General features: G+C 27.8%; 7 protein-coding genes across 10 annotated transcripts; 4 read left to right on the top strand and 3 right to left on the bottom strand.

Annotated features, from left to right (window-relative positions):
• Positions 1-53: 53 nt before the first annotated feature.
• Positions 54-2,209, top strand: LOC126870634 (histone-lysine N-trimethyltransferase SMYD5). The gene is made up of 5 exons (XM_050628541.1): positions 54-243; positions 410-702; positions 780-1,095; positions 1,165-1,342; positions 1,435-2,209. Exons 1-5 carry the CDS (start codon positions 199-201, stop codon positions 1,761-1,763), a joined length of 1,161 nt encoding a protein of 386 aa, XP_050484498.1. The 5' UTR covers positions 54-198; the 3' UTR covers positions 1,764-2,209.
• LOC126870639 (uncharacterized) lies at positions 1,611-5,103 on the bottom strand. Its single transcript, XM_050628545.1, has 8 exons — positions 4,972-5,103; positions 4,184-4,560; positions 3,888-4,072; positions 3,750-3,807; positions 3,202-3,676; positions 2,947-3,114; positions 2,690-2,858; positions 1,611-1,759 (listed from the first exon to the last, which is right to left on the bottom strand). The coding sequence occupies exons 2-7, from the start codon at positions 4,191-4,193 to the stop codon at positions 2,720-2,722; spliced, it is 1,035 nt and encodes a 344-aa protein (XP_050484502.1). The 5' UTR covers positions 4,194-4,560; positions 4,972-5,103; the 3' UTR covers positions 1,611-1,759; positions 2,690-2,719.
• Positions 4,982-12,938, top strand: LOC126870604 (unextended protein). Of its 2 annotated transcripts, none has more exons than XM_050628444.1 (14): positions 4,982-5,463; positions 6,009-6,306; positions 6,380-6,529; positions 6,605-6,760; positions 6,842-7,030; positions 7,146-7,319; positions 7,821-7,992; positions 8,106-8,297; positions 8,388-8,534; positions 8,611-8,748; positions 8,847-9,119; positions 9,195-9,433; positions 9,507-9,668; positions 9,845-12,938. In XM_050628444.1, exons 1-14 carry the CDS (start codon positions 4,982-4,984, stop codon positions 9,995-9,997), a joined length of 2,925 nt encoding a protein of 974 aa, XP_050484401.1. In that variant the 3' UTR covers positions 9,998-12,938. The 2 variants fall into 2 exon arrangements, with proteins under 2 accessions (XP_050484401.1, XP_050484400.1); XM_050628443.1 differs by having other exon boundaries at positions 9,507-9,752.
• LOC126870619 (uncharacterized) lies at positions 12,214-14,667 on the bottom strand. The gene has a single exon (XM_050628497.1). It carries the CDS (start codon positions 14,611-14,613, stop codon positions 13,066-13,068), a length of 1,548 nt encoding a protein of 515 aa, XP_050484454.1. The 5' UTR covers positions 14,614-14,667; the 3' UTR covers positions 12,214-13,065.
• Positions 14,668-14,856: 189 nt separating this feature from the next.
• Positions 14,857-16,442, top strand: LOC126870644 (protein farnesyltransferase subunit beta). The gene is made up of 5 exons (XM_050628550.1): positions 14,857-15,307; positions 15,397-15,516; positions 15,595-15,833; positions 15,925-16,167; positions 16,301-16,442. The coding sequence occupies exons 1-5, from the start codon at positions 15,194-15,196 to the stop codon at positions 16,308-16,310; spliced, it is 726 nt and encodes a 241-aa protein (XP_050484507.1). The 5' UTR covers positions 14,857-15,193; the 3' UTR covers positions 16,311-16,442.
• On the bottom strand, positions 16,261-21,459 carry LOC126870614 (exonuclease 3'-5' domain-containing protein 2). 3 transcript variants are annotated; one of them, XM_050628481.1, is made up of 8 exons: positions 20,577-21,459; positions 20,034-20,175; positions 19,657-19,956; positions 19,453-19,577; positions 18,982-19,382; positions 18,521-18,894; positions 18,277-18,456; positions 16,261-16,535 (listed from the first exon to the last, which is right to left on the bottom strand). In XM_050628481.1, exons 1-8 carry the CDS (start codon positions 20,810-20,812, stop codon positions 16,464-16,466), a joined length of 1,830 nt encoding a protein of 609 aa, XP_050484438.1. In that variant the 5' UTR covers positions 20,813-21,459; the 3' UTR covers positions 16,261-16,463. The 3 variants fall into 3 exon arrangements, with proteins under 3 accessions (XP_050484438.1, XP_050484439.1, XP_050484440.1); XM_050628482.1 differs by having other exon boundaries at positions 19,657-19,925; positions 20,577-20,725; XM_050628483.1 differs by having other exon boundaries at positions 19,657-19,922; positions 20,577-20,725.
• On the top strand, positions 16,803-18,000 carry LOC126870651 (mitochondrial import inner membrane translocase subunit Tim16). The gene has a single exon (XM_050628558.1). It carries the CDS (start codon positions 17,438-17,440, stop codon positions 17,837-17,839), a length of 402 nt encoding a protein of 133 aa, XP_050484515.1. The 5' UTR covers positions 16,803-17,437; the 3' UTR covers positions 17,840-18,000.
• Positions 21,460-21,825: the final 366 nt, after the last annotated feature.

Raw genomic sequence — 21,825 nt, 5'->3', positions numbered from 1 at the left:
AAATTTCAGTTTCAAATTTTAAACAAAAATACAATCAACCCAGAATCACCTCAATGTATAATATTCTTTACTATTATAAATAACTGTTCAGAGTTTCTGTAATTACAAGTTGACTATAGTAGTGTCATTGTAACAATTACAGACGTGCATTTAAAGGTTAGAAATTAATGTGATTTTTTTGTCAGGGATCAAGTTACAATGGATTCCAATGACTTTCAGATCAGATTAATTAACAATGAAAAGGTATAACAGTACATATGTAATTAATCATTATTTTATATAAAAATTTATGCGTTTCTAATTATTAACTTAAAAGAGAAAGACATACGAAACTTTCCTTACATTTATTAATATAGGAATCTAAATATTGATTATTATTAAAAGTAAAATAATTACAAATGTTTTACAGGGCAAGGGTCTTTTTGCTGTACGTTCATTTAAATATGGAGATACAATTCTAGAAGAAAAACCTATAATTTGTTGTCAATTCTCATGGAACTTAGACTATGGATACTTAGCTTGTGACAATTGTTTAAAACCTTTAGAAACTGCTGAAGAAAATGTACGTAGATTGACTGGAAACTCAGCAATTATTTTACCTTATCCAGAATGCTGCGAAACAAAAAAAGATTTGATTACAGAATGTCCTGAATGTGGCACAAAATATTGTAGTATTGAATGCCAGAATGATGCTTTTTTAAGGTAATATTACAATTCCATAAATTTAATATTAACATTAAGAACATTATATATAACTGTATGAAATGTAAAAATTTTAGATATCATAGTACAATATGTTTACAATCAAGAGAAAAGGATGAGTCTCATCCCTTGGTGCAATTAAATGAAACATGGAAGCAAATGCATTACCCACCAGAATCAGCAACAGCGATGTTATTAATTAAAATGGTAGCTCTTGTTAATCAAGCTAATAATAAAGAAGAAATGCTTTCAACTTTCTCACAATTTTGTCATCGTACAGTTAATGATACGCATGAAATTGCACACAAATTACTAGGAGAAAAGTTTATTGGACAAATTGAAGTGCTCAGACAAATGATGCAGAAAGCCGTAAATACAGAATTTACAGAACATGTATGTAGCGTAAATATAATTCAAAATATGCTATATTATAAAATAAATTGTTGAAATTTTAATTTACAGTGGTTTACACCAGAAGGTTTTAAAAGTCTATTAGCTTTAGTAGGTACAAATGGTCAGGGAATTGGAACTAGTGCATTTAGTCGTTGGGTTAAAAATGTATCTGCTTTGGAATTACCAAGAGATGAAAGAATCCAAGTTGATAAATTAATAGATCGAATTTATGATGATATGGAAGAAGGTAAATTTTTCTGATTTTAATATGAATTTATGTTTGTTACATAAATTGTACAAGTATAAATTTTATTTTATCATTAATGTTATCTTTTTTAGCTGTAGCTTTTTTTTTAAACAATGAAGGTTCTGGTCTTTATATCTTTCAATCATCAATAAATCATAGTTGTGTACCAAACGCAGTTGTGGAATTTCCTTATTCAAACAATGTATTGGTTCTAAAAGCTATACGTGATATTCATCCTGAAGAAGAAATATGCATAAGTTACCTTGATGAATGTTGTCTAGAAAGAAGTAGACATTCTCGACAGAAAGCCTTAAGCTCTTTATATTTATTTCATTGCTATTGTAATAAGTGCTTATCACAAGTTAATGATCCAGATTTAACATCAGAAGATGAAATAGACGATGACGACATTTCCAGCTGAAAATACGAATTTTTATAATATACATGCATATAAATCAATTTTTTAATATTCATATATATCATAATATATATACACTTCAATTTACTTGCATTTATATAGGTAATGTTATTTTACTAGCTCATAATATTAGTAATTACGTATAAACATTAAATATAAAATCGGAACTATTTACAGATATAATTCTTTATCTGGTTTTACCTCTTTCTAAACATATTTACAAATAAAACAACACATTTCGTTACAAGAAATCAATTAGTAGACAGTATTTCTATATACTAATTCTCCATAATACATTTAAAAATAAAATATTTAATATTTAATATTTAACTTCGATATTACTTACATAATTAAAAGACACATTATATTTATCTATAAAAGCTTTTTATTTATAAGCCGTTTTATTGTATTGTAAGTATCAAATAAATTGTATGTATGTGAAAATATTCTATCCTGATATTATATATTGTAATATATATGTACATACATATACATATATAAATGTAAATATAACTGGTATATTAATATAATAGTAAATTAATATAACTAGTATATTAATTTATAGAATCTTTTAATATACTTTTATTGTACTTTAAATAACATCTCACTTTTCACATATCCTACGTCATAAGCTTTCTTTTAACCTTGTTAATTAATGAGACTAATATAAAACGTTTGAAAAAGAAAATGAAAAATGTACTATGTTTCTTTATTTTTAGACATATGAAAATTACATTTTTTTATACGTAACAATTATTTAAAGATATTAAAAAATTTGTCAAAATCAATAACAAAAACATTTAAAAAAATAAATAAATTATGTCTTTATATATCATGGTAATACGTTTTTACTAATTCGTCTCTTAGAATTTGAATAATTACAAAATCATTGAAGTAATAGGCAAGCTTTGCTCACATTAGCTCCATACCAGTATAATATGACATTTAAATATTAATTATCAATCCTTCTTAAGTGTTAATACATTTCTTCCTAATGTCATTAAATTTGATATGTAATGAGGCACTGGTGTAACCAATATACGTCGTTCTATTAACTTTGTTAAACATGCAACAATGTTGTGACTGCGAAATTCCCATCTGAAATACATTTAAATACATAAAAAAATAGAATTTTGTTAAAACTATAAAATATTAAATCATATGATTTCATTTAAAAAGGACTCACGCTATTTGCATGTTTTCATTTGGTAATTCTTTTGATACACCTTCATGTGACAGAGGCATACTAGGCCCATTTACAACAAGTACTTCTAAGGTAGGAGGATTATCACCAAAACATTTTTCTGCATACTTTACCCGCTGCTTTTGTTGAGTAAAGTCTATGCCCGTCTTCCTATAGGATATATATGATATGTGATATTACTTTTCTTTAGAACTTTTAAGTTTCATTTTACATATAAATTTTTGAAAGATATGTTACTTTCTATCAAGAACACCATCTTCATATACCACAGTTTTATTAATATTTTCAGAATTCATTGTTCCTTCTTTCCTCTTCCAACATAATTTGCTCAAAGATTTAAGATCTCTACCCATCAATTTAAATCTTTTAGAGTTTTTATAACCCAAACTTCTTACTACAGTATTTAAAATATCAGATGAAATAGTTTTTTTGGTAGAAAAAAAATATTTTTGGCCCATAAATAAAGCAAAAACGTGTGAAATTGCACGTCGATTTTCTTTTCCTTTTTTATTTTTATATTTCGTTGCTGTTAAAGACATATATGTAATATCATTATGTGTATATATCTTTACATTAATTTTCATATTTAATGAATCAAAATTATCTTGCATATTATTTTGAATTTCTCTGTTTATGAAATAATTTACAGTTTTATCAGATCCTATTAATATATAGCCATACCACATTCTTTTATTACTGTGCCAGCTTATATCTGAAATATAAAAATTTCATTACATCAGTCTATAAAATAAATAAAGTCTATGATTGAATTTTGTGTGTCTTACCAACTAATCGTAGTGTTGATAAACGATCTCTTAAAATTTTCTCCGTAACTTTTTCTTCCTATAATAAAAAATAAAAGAAACGCAATATATAACAGTAAATAAAATTAATAAGATTGTATGCCTGTACATAAAACTTACGATGACAACCATTTTAATAACTTCTGCTACATTGTGTGATGTAAAATTTTTGTGATGTTTAATTAATTCGGATCTTATATTATTCCACGATATTTCTGGAAAAACTGGCGCTACTGATAATTCTAATTCCTCGAACTTGAATCTCTTAATAACGTTAACTATCTCTTGTACAAATGTAGACGTTGCTAAAAGATTTAAAAGAAATTATTAGTGTAATTTTAACTTAACGTTTCAAAATAACCTCTTTGATTTCATAAATGACATTTCAAGATATTAATTTATCAAAGAATACTAACTGGTCGGCATTATGTACAGCAAAAACGGAATAAAATTTAACAACAGAGTAATTTTATATTAGCGTCAAAATTTATGAAACTTTTTCAAAATCCATTAGGGTCTATTATCAAACATTTCACACATTAACAAAACATATATGCAAACGTAACTTATTTCCCGCCAAAATAGAAAGATTATGTGGCGCCCCCACGACCAACTTCACAATCAACCCATGAGTGGCGCCACGTCACGAACTACAAAAGCGCCTCCAAACCTCGTCAGTCAAAAAAGCAAACCCTAACCGCGCGACACAGACTTTCCATTTGTAATCTTTTCTCCAGAATAAACCACATCTTTTTAGCGTTAGCATCTCGTCATCTTTGTAAATTGGCAAACGCTAAAAATAGGAGAAAATAAAACTTTTAACTTCTTCCAAAAATGGTATATCAGTTGGTATAATATTAACCTTTTAAGGTTCTATATGTGAATGAATGAATCGTCGAGTGTAACTCGAGATATTATATTTCGTATGTGATTTAATATAATATATCATATAGTATATACATATATTTATAGTATATACATATATTTAATAAATATGTTATTGTGTTAGCTTGCCGCTAAAATATTGAAATAGCGGATATTAACTTGGCAACAGTAACTGACGAAAATAACCAAAATGAAAGTTCAAAAATACCGCGAATCATAAACGGTTAAATTCTATAAGATGTAAAATCTATACTATGGTTGATCTGTGATAATACGCAAGCGTATTGTGACGATACGATATTATAAATGCAGTACTAACTGAGGACTGTATGAAGTTGTCACGGTGCACTTGTCGCATGATGGCGCAACATGTTGTCTGCTCAAGCACACCGGCAGCTCTTTTATTACTTGTTTTTGTGACATCCAATTTAGTAACCGTTAATACATTTACAAAAGTGAAAGTATCTGATAATTTAAGTGTCAAGTCAGTGGATGTCTTAATCAGGAAAAAATCTTTTACGGGAGAGAACGTGTCTTCTAGTTCAGGTTTCTTGATTGAAATTCTTGGCACCGGCCTCGAGAATAATGTCTCATTACTCTGGTCACGTACAATTGATAACTGCGATTCAGAAAACAAATTAAGTGCAATTTGGATCTCACCGAATGGCAGTCGTGCGATATATAAGTTCGACAAAGTTCCTAATTTTAAGGTTACTACGATCTATTTCTGTCTAAAGATCGTCAGCATATTCGGTGAAATATGGACCAATCTTGGAAGCAATTTTACTATCAGGTCTCCAATACAATCAAAGTAAGTTAAATAATTAGATAACTTGTCTTTATCCGAGCATCATTAAAGAGAATTTTCTTGCCATATAAATAATAGACATTTATCGTATGACTTGGCACCATTTTTTACGAAAGCGGAAATCCCGATATTATCGACGGCAAGAGACTTCTCCTATAATGCTATAATTATATGTACATATGAAACATCATTATTTTGCTACTATGTAACGTTATAAAGTAACATGTTTATCTGATTCTATTCACAATTTCGTATTTAAACATTCAAATATAAGCAAGTTTAATTAATCGTTTGCATAAAGGTCAATTAATTCTAAAGATTAATTAATAATTTTAACTTTGCTTATACATCAGATATATTAAATTTATAATTCTTTTAATTAAAACATTAATTTTACTTTTAAAAAGACTAACAAAGACGTTTCTTATTAAATAAACTTTGGAACAATTCTTAAAATTACTTCTTGTTAATTCTAATAATTCTTAATTCTTTTTCTTTTTTTAAATAAAGATTAATTTAATCTATTGTTTTATGTCACTTATTCCCAGAAAATATTTTCGTACAAGACGTGACACTTTCAATTTATTACCTACTGTCAATGATGACCCCGAAAATCTATTTACTCGGCAAATTCATACAGATGTGTTTATTGAGGGTCTGAGAATAGAGACATCAGCAAAGGATCCTAGTTATAGGGAAGATGGTATTCCAGAGATACTTGCTGGCAGTAAGGCAGTCATAAGATTATTTGGTTTTGGTTTCACAGAAGGTACTTTGATTACTTTTACTGATGAACCAGCCAAAAGGGGTAGTATCTGCGATAAGATTAAAACCAATGAATTTTTAGTAAGCATTTCTATCTTACGTGTTAGAAAATGTTTATACCATAAATAATTTTTTAAAAATATGATTGATATAGATACAAAATGTAAGAAATAACACTGCAACTATTGATGTGGTATTACCTCTTGGTTCACCTTTCTTCATATGTGTAAAACAACCAGTATATGGAGAGGCAGATCCAAATACTTTACTCTTTAGACATCAAGGCACTGAATCATGGCAAACTGTAAGTAATAAAATATAATAAAAACAAAATACCATTAACCATTAATCAATATATTAGAAATATTTATTTTTACAGATATATACATATGAAAAATTTTTACCACTTTGGCTTAGTATTGTAATTATTTTCATGTGTCTTACTTTTTCTGCTCTATTTTCTGGTTTAAATTTGGGATTAATGGCAATGGACAGAACTGAGTTGAAGATACTTTGTAATACTGGAACAGAAAAGGTACCTTACTTTCTACTACTTGGAGTTATTTCAATTATTTAATTTTATTATTTAATTCATTCGATAATTCATGTATTAAAGGAAAAACAATATGCAAGAACAATACAACCAGTGAGAAATCATGGGAATTATTTGTTATGCTCAATTTTATTCTCCAATGTTTTGGTGAATTCGATCTTTACTATTTTGTTAGATGATTTAACTTCTGGATTAGTTGCTGTTATTTGCTCTACTTTAGCTATTGTAATTTTTGGTGAAATTTCGCCACAAGTAAGTATATTTGCAAGAGTATATATTTTATTTTCAATAGAAACATTGGATAAAAACATAACTTTTAAATTTTAGAGATAATTTAATAATTAGGGAAATTACTTTATACCTTTAGGCTATTTGCAGTAGACATGGATTGTGTATTGGAGCAAAAACTATTTACATTACCAAATTAACTATGGTATTAACATTTCCAATGAGTTATCCTATCAGCAAACTTTTAGATTTCCTTCTTGGAGAAGAAATTGGCAATGTATATAATCGTGAGCGGTTAAAGGAACTTGTGAAGGTATGGGGTAACGAAGCAACTGTTATAATTTTCTCTTTTAGCTTCCTATATTCTGAATATGATCTTTTCTGTTTGCAATTTGAAGTATATATTATCAAAACTCCTTTTCAAATTTTTTCCTGTATGGATCTTATCAGAATGCGTATGGATAGGACAGATAATTATACTAACATCTAAATTCAATCATATGTAGGTAAGATATAGATCTACTGACGTTTGTTTGGAGTTTTTATACTGTTCAGCGTATATGTTAGATTACTTATCATCATGAAACTTAAATAAGATAATCTTACACTCTTATACTGTGCCAATTTAAGTTGAATTTATCTTCTATATATATGTGCATTAATATAAAGATAAATAATATATTTAATTAATATCCATTAATTTTATCAAGTGTGTTATTCATGTAATCTAATAACATTATCAAAGATTTCATATCAGTATATGTGAATTATACGTATAATATATAAGTGTGTTATTCTGTATTGTTATCTGTAGGTAACAACAGGATATAATGATTTAGAAAAAGATGAAGTGAACATTATTGCTGGGGCATTAGAGTTGCGAAAAAAAACTGTTAAGGATGTAATGACAAAAATTGAGGATGTATATATGTTGGATTATAATGCCATTTTAGATTTTGAGACAGTATCAGAAATTATGAAATCAGGTTTAAATTTTGCATTACTTATATGTTTATCAATAGAATATAGAATATTGTTTTTACAAATAATAATACATATACATGTACAGTTTACATCATTTATTGTTGTTACTTTTTAGGTTTTTCTCGTATACCAGTATATGAAGGTGCAAGAACAAATATTGTTACAATGCTTTATATTAAAGATCTCGCATTTGTTGATCCAGATGATAATATGCCACTAAAAACTTTATGTCAATTTTATCAAAATCCATGTAACTTCATTTTTGAAGATGTTACGCTAGATATTATGTTTAAACAATTTAAAGAAGGTTTATATCTTTCAAACTAATCTATGTCATTGGATCGTTTAATGTATCTCTTGTAAAAGTAAAAATATATCTAACCTACACTTATTTTAGGTCATAAAGGACACATGGCATTTGTTCAAAGGGTTAATAACGAAGGCGAAGGCGATCCTTTTTATGAAGTAATAGGATTGGTTACATTAGAAGATGTTATAGAAGAATTAATTCAAGCTGAGATCATGGATGAAACTGACGTCTTTAGTAAGTCACCTGTATGAAAAATGCGCTATATTGTATATGCATGAATGCAATTAACATTAATAATGTTTTCTTGCAGCGGATAATAAATCTAAGCGCAGAAGACAAGCTAGACATAAAATACAAGATTTTACCGTGTTTGCAGAGAAGAAAGAAAATCAACGAATTCATATATCGCCTCAATTAACATTGGCTATGTTTCAGTATTTGTCTACAAGTAGGAAGAAGTGTTTTGATTTAAGAAAATATGAAATTTATATAAAACATTATTTTAGTGCTGTTAAAATGTATCTGAGTGTAATATATGATCCACAGCTGTAGATGCTTTTAAGCCCGATACAATATCGGAAACTATTTTGCGTCGTTTACTTAAACAAGATATTATTTATCACATCAAAGTGAAATCACGCGAAAAAGCAAGAAATGATCCCGTAGCGGTAATTTATCAACAAGGAAAAGCGGTCGACTACTTCGTCTTAATCTTAGAAGGTCGAGTTGAAGTTACAGTTGGAAAAGAGAATATGATGTTCGAAAGCGGCCCGTTTACGTATTTTGGTTCTCAAGCACTTACTGTCAATGTTGGAATTGGTAAAATTTATGTTAAGATTGCTCCTTATGTCTAAAATATTCAGCATGTTCATGGACTTATATGTAATTTTTCAGCTGAGTCACCTACCAATACAAATCCTCAAACGGTGGGAAGTATACAATCGATCAATTTAGATTCTATGTTACGGTATACATTCGTTCCTGACTATACGGTACGGGCAGTCACGGAAGTGTTTTACGTCAAAATTAAAAGATCTTTATATTTGGCTGCGAAACGAGCCACACTTCTAGAAAGAAGTCAGAAAGATTCATTACCCGGTCAGGAACAACAATTTGACGACGAAGTAGAAAAGGTTAATTGCATGATATTAATGGTCTTAAAAATATGATCAAATTTATATTATATAATAATTTCATAATTCTTAGTTACTACATTCTTTGGATGAAGATGATCGTAGTATGCCAGAATCTCCGATATTGCCTGTTGACAAAGAAAAAGAAAGTAAAAAGGAGAAGGAGAAAGAGAAAGAAAAAGATAATGTGCAATCTCCTATTCACAGTGCAACTGCTCCAACTTCACCCGCTCCAGTCAGTGCTAATCCAATTACACATTCGAAATTCATCTCATTATATAGTGATCATAATGGAAAACTTAAAAATTCACCAGTAAAGGTTGACTTTTTATTATCATAATTTCATTATTTTAATTTTATAGAATATAAAAAATTATACTAAAAAGTAATGACTTCATACATGTATTCTAGACAACAATAATCAGTCCTGGTCAGGCACAACCTAAGTTAGATTTAAATACAGAGATTCTGGCTCGTCAAGAAGCAAACAGAGCTATATCAGCAAAAAAATTAATCGAAGAAGAAGAAAGAACGAATCTCCTGCCTAAGCAAGAAGACTCTTAACGTTCGGAAAATAGTCGACAGCATTTAGTGAGTCGACATTAACACTGCAGGTATTAAACAACGAAGAGCAGGAAAAACCTCTATGACATACAATGCTATCATGGCATTAGGTACTTAACAAATTACTTAAATATTTATCGCGAAACAAATTGATAGTTGATCTTGTGTATTTTAAGTTTCAAATATTTGGGTTTGTGGAAACCACCCACTATGTTCTACATATATAAAGTTAGTACGCTCAGGGAAAGTTGCCAAAATTTCAGATACTCATATATCTACATTTGACTCTTCTTGTAGTCTACGTAAACAATTTCATACGTAATTAAAATTTAATACACTTTTAATCAATAAATGTTGCATAATTTTTTATAGATATTTTATATTTTAAAAGAGCGGAACACTTACTGAAGATTGTTTATTCTCGTTATTATAGCAAACTTCATTTTCTATTGTTTATCACAAAATGCATATATATTTTTCAACTATTCTTCTTGAACATTTGTAAATATCACTATACCATGCATTTCCTCATAAGAACGATACTTAATGTATGTGCATTTCATATTGATGAAATACACATTTATATGACATTTCTTAATGATTACATATGAATAATCCTGTTGTTATGCTTATGCCCCACAAAGCAAATGAAGTTTTTAAAAATTTAAAAACAAAGTAGCCAAATTTAAATGCAGTTGTATAACTACAATTAGTTTTTCACATTTCTTACACCATCAAGTCAACAAACTTTATTCAAGGATGTATTTGATTGAGAACGTGTTACATTAGAAGGTTAAAAGAACTCTGAATGTATAATTTAATATATTCTTTAGACACATAGAGTTCTTTGAAACGACACGTCATTTTTCAGTTATCTTGTATTCGTTAAATCATATTCCTTACACAAATGTGAATAGTGTAAATAGAAGGAACAAATTGTTCCCATTTGTAATGAATTATGAAACTCTCGGTATATATGGTATAAAAATACTATGTATTTTTATTCAGTGCCTTAAAAAATTTATAAACTGTGTTTAATCGTATTTAAAAAATTGCATTTTAATAAGAAATAGATATGATTTCTATAGCAAAATTCAAATTATATGTTCATTTAAATTTATTTGCTATAGTAAAATGCAATTGATTTAACTTTCGGTTTAAAACAGAAATTTACTTTGTTTATAAATCTTCTTTCATTTATGATGTATGTACAACATGAATAGTTATGTGTTTCTTAGAAAAAAAAAAAGAAATGTTGAGCGATAACACAATCCCTGTAGACAAATAGTGAATTGCAAAGAGTTCGATATTTTAACGATATATGCCTAATGTGTGCTTTTATTCCATTTGTTTTTCTCAATTACTATATTTTTATTATACAAAAGAGTGTGTGTCAGATATAAAATTTAATGTTCGACATTTGTACATATCTTAAGTTTCAAATAGTTAATAGTTTAAAATAGTATTTTACGAATAGAAGTTTTTCTAAATTTCAAAAAATCTCTAATAAAAAAATCATAAATGTATAATCAGCCGTTAAATGTGCAAAGTAATTAGATATTCTAAAAAAAATTTAGTATTGGTTTTCTTGACAAATAAAATTCAATTCATGTACTCACTCTTAAAAGCAGAACAAGTCTACAGTATAGAATTACTTGGATAGAGTGATGAAATTTATAATTCTAGATATAAATTATTGCAGCTTATCGTTATTTTTTCTTAAAATTTAATAGATAGACCATTACTGCCATATTTTTTAAACTTATAAATATTTCAATAATCCTTTCAAGTAGCTTTTAAAAATACGTAAGAAATTGAAAGCAATTACTACCATTATTTGTAAATATTAATTATTCAAAAACTGAATGAGATACTATAATTTCAAAGTATGCATTTTCGTTACAAAAGAATATTCATTTTAATGTAATATGAGCTTCAGATTTAAAAGAAGTCATTCAGATTTTAATTTTTATATAAGTATATATTTATTATTTAAGGAATTTTATGTAAATATGTTTGAGTATTTACATAAAATATGTTTAAATGTTTTGGGCAATTTTATGGAATATTTTACATTCGTACGAAATATACAATATAACTTTAAGATCCATATACTCATATTAACACATTATGTTACAATTAACATTAATGTATTTAGACAATGCATACCTTTAAATTACAATAGATAGACCACATAGTGTCATGTATTGTGTAGCATTTATTGTTCTTTTATTGTTTTTTTTCTTTATTGCTTAGTTCTTTATTCCCAATTTATTTTTAATTTTCGATGAATATTACAGACAATATTTTTACAATCCATTTAGTCATTATGCATTCTATTAACAGCAATTTAAAGTACTTATTGAAATTTATTTATATTTACAGTATTTTATAGAAATTATAGATATCACTAACTGTGAGTTTATACCCATAACAATTTTATGTTATTTTCACAACAGAAATTGTATCTTACTAAGTGAAGATATAAATATTAGTGAAGCATGTGAAAGAAAAATTAAAAAATAACAACTATTTATGTGTGTTATATTTGTAAACTGACTTTTAGTCGATTAACATTATGTAATAGTGTGCCTATAAATAAAAATAAGTGTATATTGCTCACATCAATAGCAAAATTTTGCCAAAATCATGATGCAGAAAAAGATATTCAGTTATCTCTTTCTGCACATTATTCCTTGATAAATCAAAATATTATCCAAAAAAAGGCATACACATTAATACTAAACCAAAATGCTCTGTATTGGTGTATAGCAGGGAACTGCACATTGCACATAGTTTCAGCAACATTGTATAATCTATATTGTATAATTATAGAATTGATAAAAAGCATGTCGATAAAAATGTGTATCCAAAAAAAGAGTCAGATATTTATCAACATATTATTATATCCGCAAAATAAAGATACAGTTTTGTTTTCAAATGCATTCGATTTTTTTTGTTGGATTCCTATATATTCAACTCCTATTTCTTATATAAATTTATATTATAAAAATATAACGTAAATATCAAATTTAAAAAAAATCCGTTCGTTTGTATGTTGTTAAAATTTATATATCACTAAGTTCTTTTCTTAGACTTTTCTTAACTTCAGATAATTTTTTCATATTAATGTTTCCTTCTTGTATACAAGTTTTAAGTATGGCAATTTTAGAATTTATAAAATCGACATTCAATCTCTTTTTCTTCTTTCTTCTTTCCAAATAATCACTGATTACATAATTTCTTATTAGACACCAAGGATATTTTTTATCTCTAAAAGCTATTAAATCTATTGCAATTTGTGATGTATCTGCCATTGAATTTTCAGGTATATAAATATCAGCTATAGTCTCCCGACCTACTATTTTCTTCATACAAAACAGATTTTGATATCCCAATTTTACATTAAGGACGACCCAACTATTTTTTGGCAGGACATCGTGAAAATTTGCTGATAAAAATATCCGATTTGCTATGTAATTTATCATCATTTTTGGGCATAACTGTATCTTGTCTTTATGTGCATATAAATTTATTCTTCTTAATTTATCCTTTTCTGCTGTTAATATTTCATTTAAAGTTTGTAATTCTTGAGTACCTTTATAAATCTTATCCATTATAAGTGACACACCATCTAACATACTGGAGTGAAGATTAATAAAAGTATTGTTTTCCGTTGACAATGTTCTTTCTACTGTACTTATAGGAAACTCTACTAACTGATTATCTTCTGTCAAACCTAAGATTATATTAGAGTCATATGATTGTAAACAAACAAAGCTTTTATCTTCAACTTTTACTTGATAAATATTATCAATTAGTAATTGCTTCTTTACATAATGTAATTTAGATTCATGTGAATAAACAATCCATAATATATCTTCTAGGGATTGGCTAAAACCAGCGCAAATGGCTTGTATCTGTGTTTTTATATAAATTGTTTCAAAAACAAGCACATTATCTTTTGAATGCATTAAAATAATATTTGTATTTGTAGTAAGAAGTAATGCTGCAATTTTGGAACTCTTTCGTACAGGTATTATATTACTAATGGAATAAATACTGCTATGCATTATTTTTACATTTTCATTGATTAGCATTAAAAGTTTTAGTCCATCTGCAATTATGCATAAATTTTTTACAGTAGAATCATTATTTGTTAAAGTTTTCATAAAATATTCCACAACGCCATCCGCATTTAATGAATAAACATAAAGTTGACTGGGATTAGTTTCTTGAGAAGAAAGCTTAAATAGCAGTTTATTTGTCATTTCTCGCTTATTATCTAAATAAAGATACTCATTTCTAGGTATCAATACTTCATGAAAAACAGTACCCATTCCAATTGCATTTTTACTTAGAACAGCAAATTCTCGGTCCCTTGAAAGTTTGTAAACGCCGTGTGGAATGCAAATTAAAAAAATTCGGCCAGTAAAACATTGTATAGTTTTTATTGGAGCTGGAGCTGTTAATACTTTAACAGATACGTACTCATTATTTGTATATGGAAATATTATAAGTTTATCTTGATTCCAGCAAAAACAAGTCCTTTCGTCGTAAAATGTATGAATAACAAAATTTTTTGATAAAAAATTAGTATCTGTAATAATATACATTATTATTATTGCAGTTCACGATATGTGTTAAACACCACGTGTTATTTTTCTTTTTATTGCGCAATAATATCAATCTAGCAATATACGTGTAAATAATATTTTATAACAAAAATGCTCCTGACATTTTTACTTGTATAAAAATTACAAATTAAGAAGAAATGTTCGAATAGGTTAATTCTCCTAGAGACAAAGCGCACCATCACACGACAAGTTTAATAACTAAAGCTTTCTTCTTACATTTTAATCATTTACGTATCTGGTGCAACTTCTAATTAGTTACTGTCAGACAAATTTTAACCTTCTCCTTGTCTTGAGTCTTGAAGTAATTATTATACAATCAACGTGAAAGTGATATAACCCTTACAACATTATTCAATTCGAAGAAATTTTACTTGAAATTCAAAGTTTTACTAAGAAGCAGAATTTTATCATTTAAAGCGATGACAAAAGACCCATCTTTTTTCCGTCTTTCCTTTAAAATCTCGTAGTACAATCTTCGTTTTATATATATATCTTTATTTTAATACATGATTTATTTCTTTCAATTGTTAATACAATATATCCACGTGTTTAATAGATCATGTGGAATTCAAAAATTAGTGAACGTGATGAACCACACATTAGAACTTATGCCGAGATATTAAAACAAAAACAGGATGATGAAGGATATCAAACAACAAGTTCAATACGACAAGTATGCTTTCAATATCAATAAATTAATTACCTACCAGATATACCTTTCTTTTTCTGTATTGTTAATATTCCTTAATGTTTTGAGTTTAGGATCGTGTTGAAAATGATATACTGAAATTATATAAATTAAGTAATGAACCTGTTTTAGCAAGACAGAAACATATTCAGTTCTTAAAAAAATCTTTGTTTCATCTTACTGAAGCTTACCAGGTAAGAATATCTAGATTGTATTTATTAGCAATCTATGTTTTAATTATACTTAAAATTGTTATATATATTTTTTTGTAGTGTTTAGATTCTAGCAGACCATGGCTCTGTTATTGGAGTCTACATTCTCTTCAAATCCTAGGAGAACGTTTAGAATATGATGAATATTCAAAAATTATTGGTTTTTTGGCCAAATGTCAATCACCAGAAGGAGGCTTTGGAGGAGGTCCAGGGCAGCATCCTCATTTAGCCTCTACATATGCAGCAATAAATGCTTTATGTACTATTGGTACTCCGCAAGCTTATCAAGTAATTGATAGGTATATACATAAAAGAAGTGATCGAAAGTACACATTTTAAGAGATTTTGATTTAAAAATTCCATTTGTAAGATTTTGTGTATTGATTTTAGAAAAGGACTTAAACAATTTTTAGCATCTTTACATGGAGAAGATGGTTCTTTCAGTCTACATAAAGATGGAGAAACAGATATAAGAGGAATATATTGTGCTCTTTCTGTAGCAAAACTGACAAATGTATATACTCCTGAAATATTTAAGGGAAGTGAAAGTTGGATAGCTAAATGTCAAACATGGGAAGGTGGTTTTGGTGGTTCTCCTGGTATGGAAGCTCATGGAGGATATGGATTTTGTGGGTTAGCAGCACTTATGCTTCTTGGAAAACCTCACTTCTGTTGTTTGAAATCATTTCTGGTATTCAGCTGATATAGTGAATTTTATAATACGTATACATTAAAAAAGCCATTCTTCATATCTATTTATTTTCAGAGGTGGATAGTAAACAAACAAATGCGTTTGGAAGGTGGATTCCAGGGGCGCACAGAGAAACTAGTAGATGGCTGTTATTCATTTTGGCAAGGTGGAGCCTTTCCACTGATTCATACAATTTTAAGTATGGAGAACAAAGTGTTTAATTCCGCATATTGGTTGTTTAATCAAGAGGCCTTACAAGAATATTTACTAATCTGCTGCCAACATCCTCATGGGAGTCTTGTAGACAAGCCTGGAAAGTATGAAACACTGCTATTACTTATTGTAAAAGCAATTTTATAAATTATTATATTTATTTCAGAAGTCAAGATGTATATCATACATGTTATGCACTTAGTGGATTGTCAATTGCACAGAATTCTCCATTGCCATTGATCATTGGATCGCCTAATTTAAATTTAGTGAAAATAATTCATCCTTTGTATAATTTAGAAAATTCTTGTGCAATTAATGCATTGAAATATTTTAATACGCTGCCGATACCTGACTGAGCATACATTTAATATTCAAAATAAATTGATGGAATATAAATACTTTTATTTCATCTTAGTAAGAAGTTTAAAGACAGGTTCTACTTTATTTTACATAAAAATTGACCAACAGATTGTAAATATAAGATTATTGAATAATAAAAGTAATAATAATTATAAATTATTGAATTAATGATTTTTTAATTCCAATGTTAATCAAAATTTAATTAACATTATTTTGTTGATGTTCCTTTAATCACTCATAACCTCACACGTCCTCTAAAAACGAAAACAACCTATCTATCTAATATATATTGCATCTTTGTGTAAAGTTAGCATTCTACAAATTTGTTTGATACTGTAATATAGACATCATTTTTTAAATTAGAAACTTCATATACAGGCAATCAGTAATATTAGAGTAATATATGTATTTCTATATAGTACATGTGCGTTTTAAAATGGTGCAATACGAGTATGAGACGTGCAACGAATAAGTTATATAAAGAAACCATCGTAAAAATTTGAAAACAGTGATATTACTATTTGAATATCATAAAAAACGAATTTTGTTTAGTATAAATATTTTCTGAAAGCTAAACCGCAAAAGAAAAATATACTGCAAATTGTTTTGACAACTATTTTCAATAAGAGGGAAGAGGTTATGGCAAAACACTTAGTACAAATAATTATAATGGGTACACAAGTCGTTGTTAAAGCATTTACACGTGCATTACGACAAGAAATTGCAGCAAGTCAAGCTGCTGCACATAAAACAGGTGGTGGAGCAAGAGGTACTCAACACGTCGCAGCCAATTACAAGACTGGTATTTCTTTGGAAGAAGCACTACAAATATTGAATGTTGAACGTGTGGATGAAGTAGAAGCTATTGAACGTAACTATAAACATCTTATGGAAGTTAATGATAGATCAAAAGGTGGTTCTTTTTATATTCAGTCAAAAATTGTACGTGCTAAAGAACGTATTGACGAAGAACTAAAAACTATGAAGACTCCTCCCCCAAACAGTAATTCTATACAACAAAATGTTTCAAAAAAACTGTAATACTAGAAATTTAATTGATATACTTTTGAAGTCTGTATATATAAATGTAATGACACTTTAGTCACCAATAAATAATATGGAACATCTATCGACAAAATTGATATACTTATGTCTTAGTATTGGTTAAAATGTTGAAATAAAATAAAACGTTATTTAAAGTATCATAAGTCTCTGTTTTTTACAAATTAAAGGTTTTTACAAATTACAACCAATCTTATTCATCAAAGTAAGGTAGAAAAGGAAAAACGTTATCGATTCTTATGTACATGTGTGTAGATCTAAATATATAAATAATATGTATGTACATGTATATATATAAATATATGCACATAACCAGAGATACAAATTTATGTAACAGTCTTTTAATACAAGTACTCGCTCTTATACGAGTCCTTTAGGTACATAATATTTAAAATTCAGTATGCCAAACCAGCTACCTTTGCATCTTCTGGTTTAATTCTGTTTTGTGATTGATGAATAATTAATCTTTCTTGATTGTGATGAACAGACCATAGATTTGGTAGATACTTTGGCTTCATAGTCAGAAGAAAATGTTCCCTCCACATACGTTCCAATTCTACTAAACCGCCTTCCCTTTTATGAAAATATTGAACAACCTGAAAAATAAAATTTGTAATATTTTTATAGAACAAAAGAACATCTATCATTCATTAATGATACCTTTAAACCATGAGGTTGGCATTTAGGTTGATCAGGATTGGGTATTGATATTGTGTTCTCTAATTTTTTGTTTAATACATCAAGCAGAATTGGTGTAACTTGTTTCTCATTTGTACATTCTAAAATATAATGTTCTAAATCTTTACGTCGTGCATCAGGCAAAGTTGTTCTTTCTCTTAAAGCTTTAACAGCTGAATGTAACTTCCTTGAATTATCTACATTTTTATTACGTATATGTGTCACTGGGCCAACTAAAGGTGCGTCGCACATGTCTGCTAGCTTTCTTCTGAGCTGCAGATCATGATAATTGCTAATTTCATGACAAGATGGACATAATAATAATATATCGTGAGATTGATGTGCTTTCATCACCACTAGAAAATATTTGGAAATTTATTAATAACGCATTTTACTATATGTGGAGTTTAAATAAAATTTTATTTAAAAGAAATTTAACTTACATGGAAAATATTTACGATATTCTCGAGGTACAACGTTTTTTCTAATAAACTTATCTGATGTTCCACAAACCACACACTGATTGATTTTAATTTGTGTGTAATACTGTCCAACCTGTCCCAAAGCTCGCCCAGAAGGTTCAAATTTTAACCTGACGGTAAGTGGTTCCTTTTCAATTACTTCTCCTAATCCTTTTGTAAGATACCATTCTGCTTTTTTACGATCACATGTACATAATATTTCTCCATCTGGTGCTTGTAAGTAACAATTATGATATAATGGTTTATTTCTTGTAGGTACATTATTTTTACGTATAGTGTTATTATTTGCTTTGTAATTTCTGGTATTCTTGCCAAAATGATCATTTTCTGTAATAGTTGTGTGTTCATGTTGAGCCTTGAACCTGGAATTCAAAATATTTTTAATATTTGATATTTATAAAATAAATGTTTTTAATATATTAAACATATTACCTCGTATCAATTACATCATTAGGTACACAATGAAAATGCATATTTAGATTTTTATTACACATACTTTTTATATAATTTTTTAAGATTTCCCACAATGAATACTTCTCTTTCATTTTCTGCGTAATCTATAAAATATGAAATAAGTTATTAGATATATTTTTCTGTAATGAAATTATTTAAAATGCATTAGAGATTATATTTTACTTGGTCATAAATAAGAACAGATGCAATTGCATCACAAGCAGCATATGCTACTTGCTCGTCAGTAAGAGTGCCAGCATCCCAATTGCCGCACCTAATTTCTATCAATTTATCCATTTCCAAGCCTAAATATTGCAAACTCATTGCAGCTAAACTTTGTGGACTTGGTAGCTTCACTCGTGCTGCTAATGTCCTTAAATCAATTGTACTGCTAACTCTACACCCATAATCTGCTAATATCTTCTGTCCATCCTCATATGAAGCAACTCCTACTTTAAGAATATCTTTATTAGCTAGTAAATCCTAAAAAAATGTTTGTCATATTATTTACATAACCATTTAATTTACATATTGATTTAAATTTGTGAAATATTACATACTTTCAATTTTTGAGGAATATATCCAATTTTGCCAATGCGAAAAAGGCCACATACTCCATTAAATGTAGCAAGTTGAAGCAAAGAAACAGATCCTTCATTGACCCATTCACAATCAAAACCCAGCACATCATTAGACAAGTTGCTTTAACACAAAAGATATTTATTCCAAGATAAACAAATGAATAATAATAATGACGATGTTTAAAATTACATTTCTATACTTTTAATTATGTATTGTCATAAAATGTATGAAAATCCTAATTATATACTTAGGACCATTACCAAACAAAAATTTATTATTGTAAAAAGATATATGTATGATTAAAATATATGAATATACTCTAAAATTCTTAAATAGCAGGAACTTATTGAAGGATAACAAGTAAGTAATTAAAAAAATATATATCAATATAAATAACGTTCTAAAAGTCCATAGTTAGGTATACAAGAAAAAATGTAAATAGAGCACTAGTGTATACTTTCTATATATAGCATTTAGAATATGTAATTTAATATTAAGATAAAAACAATTGTACAACTTACCAATGAATACGTTGAATAGCATAATCACATTTTTCTGGAGTATCAGCTAAAATGATTTTGTCCAATGTGATTTTAAGATCTTTCTTCTTATTATCACTTTGCTTACAGCTTTTACTGTTTATACATTGACAGAGATGTCTAACACTTTGAAAGACATTTTTGTGATATTTGGAGGCCAAAAGTACAAGGCCCACAGTTACGCATACGAGAAACATGTTGCCCCTTACAGGATGCATTAATTGCACAGATAAACTTTTATTTTTTAGAAAATTAGAATTAAAATTTCGTATGTACAATTTATTTTCCCTCCTTTATGTATATTTGTGTATGTATGTACATATATATATACACATATGTAAATGTATATATGTGTATGTAAACACATATATAACTTTTTTAAGATATAAATATTTACATTGATAATTGGTAATTAAATACTTTAAATAAATTATGTTAATTAAATTTGTTATCTAATTGAGCTATAAGAATTATAAATCATGACGACCGGTAGAGGAATAACGATAAAGATGAAAAGTTTCGCGTAATCAATGCACGAATTATTGAATTATACAAAATAATTAAGTAAGTACGCGAAAGGCACATCACGATCTTAATTATGAAAGAGTAAGTTAATAACCGGACAAGGTTCAAGGGAAACCGAAGCTACTAGAGCACCGGCTCACGTAAGTACACGGATACGAGTATCACACACGACTATTATTCTAACGTTATCTTCCTTGTTTATATTTCGATAGACCGTTCTATATACTGATTGGTTGATGTGACTTTCTAGACAATTTTTGTGATGAATTCTATGTATATATTATGTTTTATAATTTTATCCGTTAACATCGTTTATTATATAAACTAAAAATAAAATGAGATTTTATAAATAACATCATACATTTTTGAGAATTTTAATTGTATCTACAAAATTTAAGTTTTTTCTATGCATCTTTAAAGAAACTTTTCAGTTTCATACTTTTCAACTTCATGGTATGTGTATATAAATAAAATGTATTAACAAAGTGTAATATTTATTCAAACTTATATGGCAACTTTATTATTATTCACTATATCTGATTTAAAAGAAAAATACAATTAATTAATCAATTAATTATAAAATACAATTAATTATATTCACTTTGTGTAGACAAATTTATGTAGACAGAATATGACGAATATATCTATATAATTAAAGATGTATTTTCTGTATAAATGGAAAGCTATAATTTATATCTACATGCGA

This window comes from Bombus huntii, chromosome 10, assembly GCF_024542735.1.
Source record: "Bombus huntii isolate Logan2020A chromosome 10, iyBomHunt1.1, whole genome shotgun sequence".
Lineage (NCBI taxonomy): Eukaryota > Metazoa > Arthropoda > Insecta > Hymenoptera > Apidae > Bombus > Bombus huntii.
The sequence above is the reverse complement of the archived record's forward strand: the minus strand, read 5'-3'. Positions and strand labels throughout refer to the sequence as shown.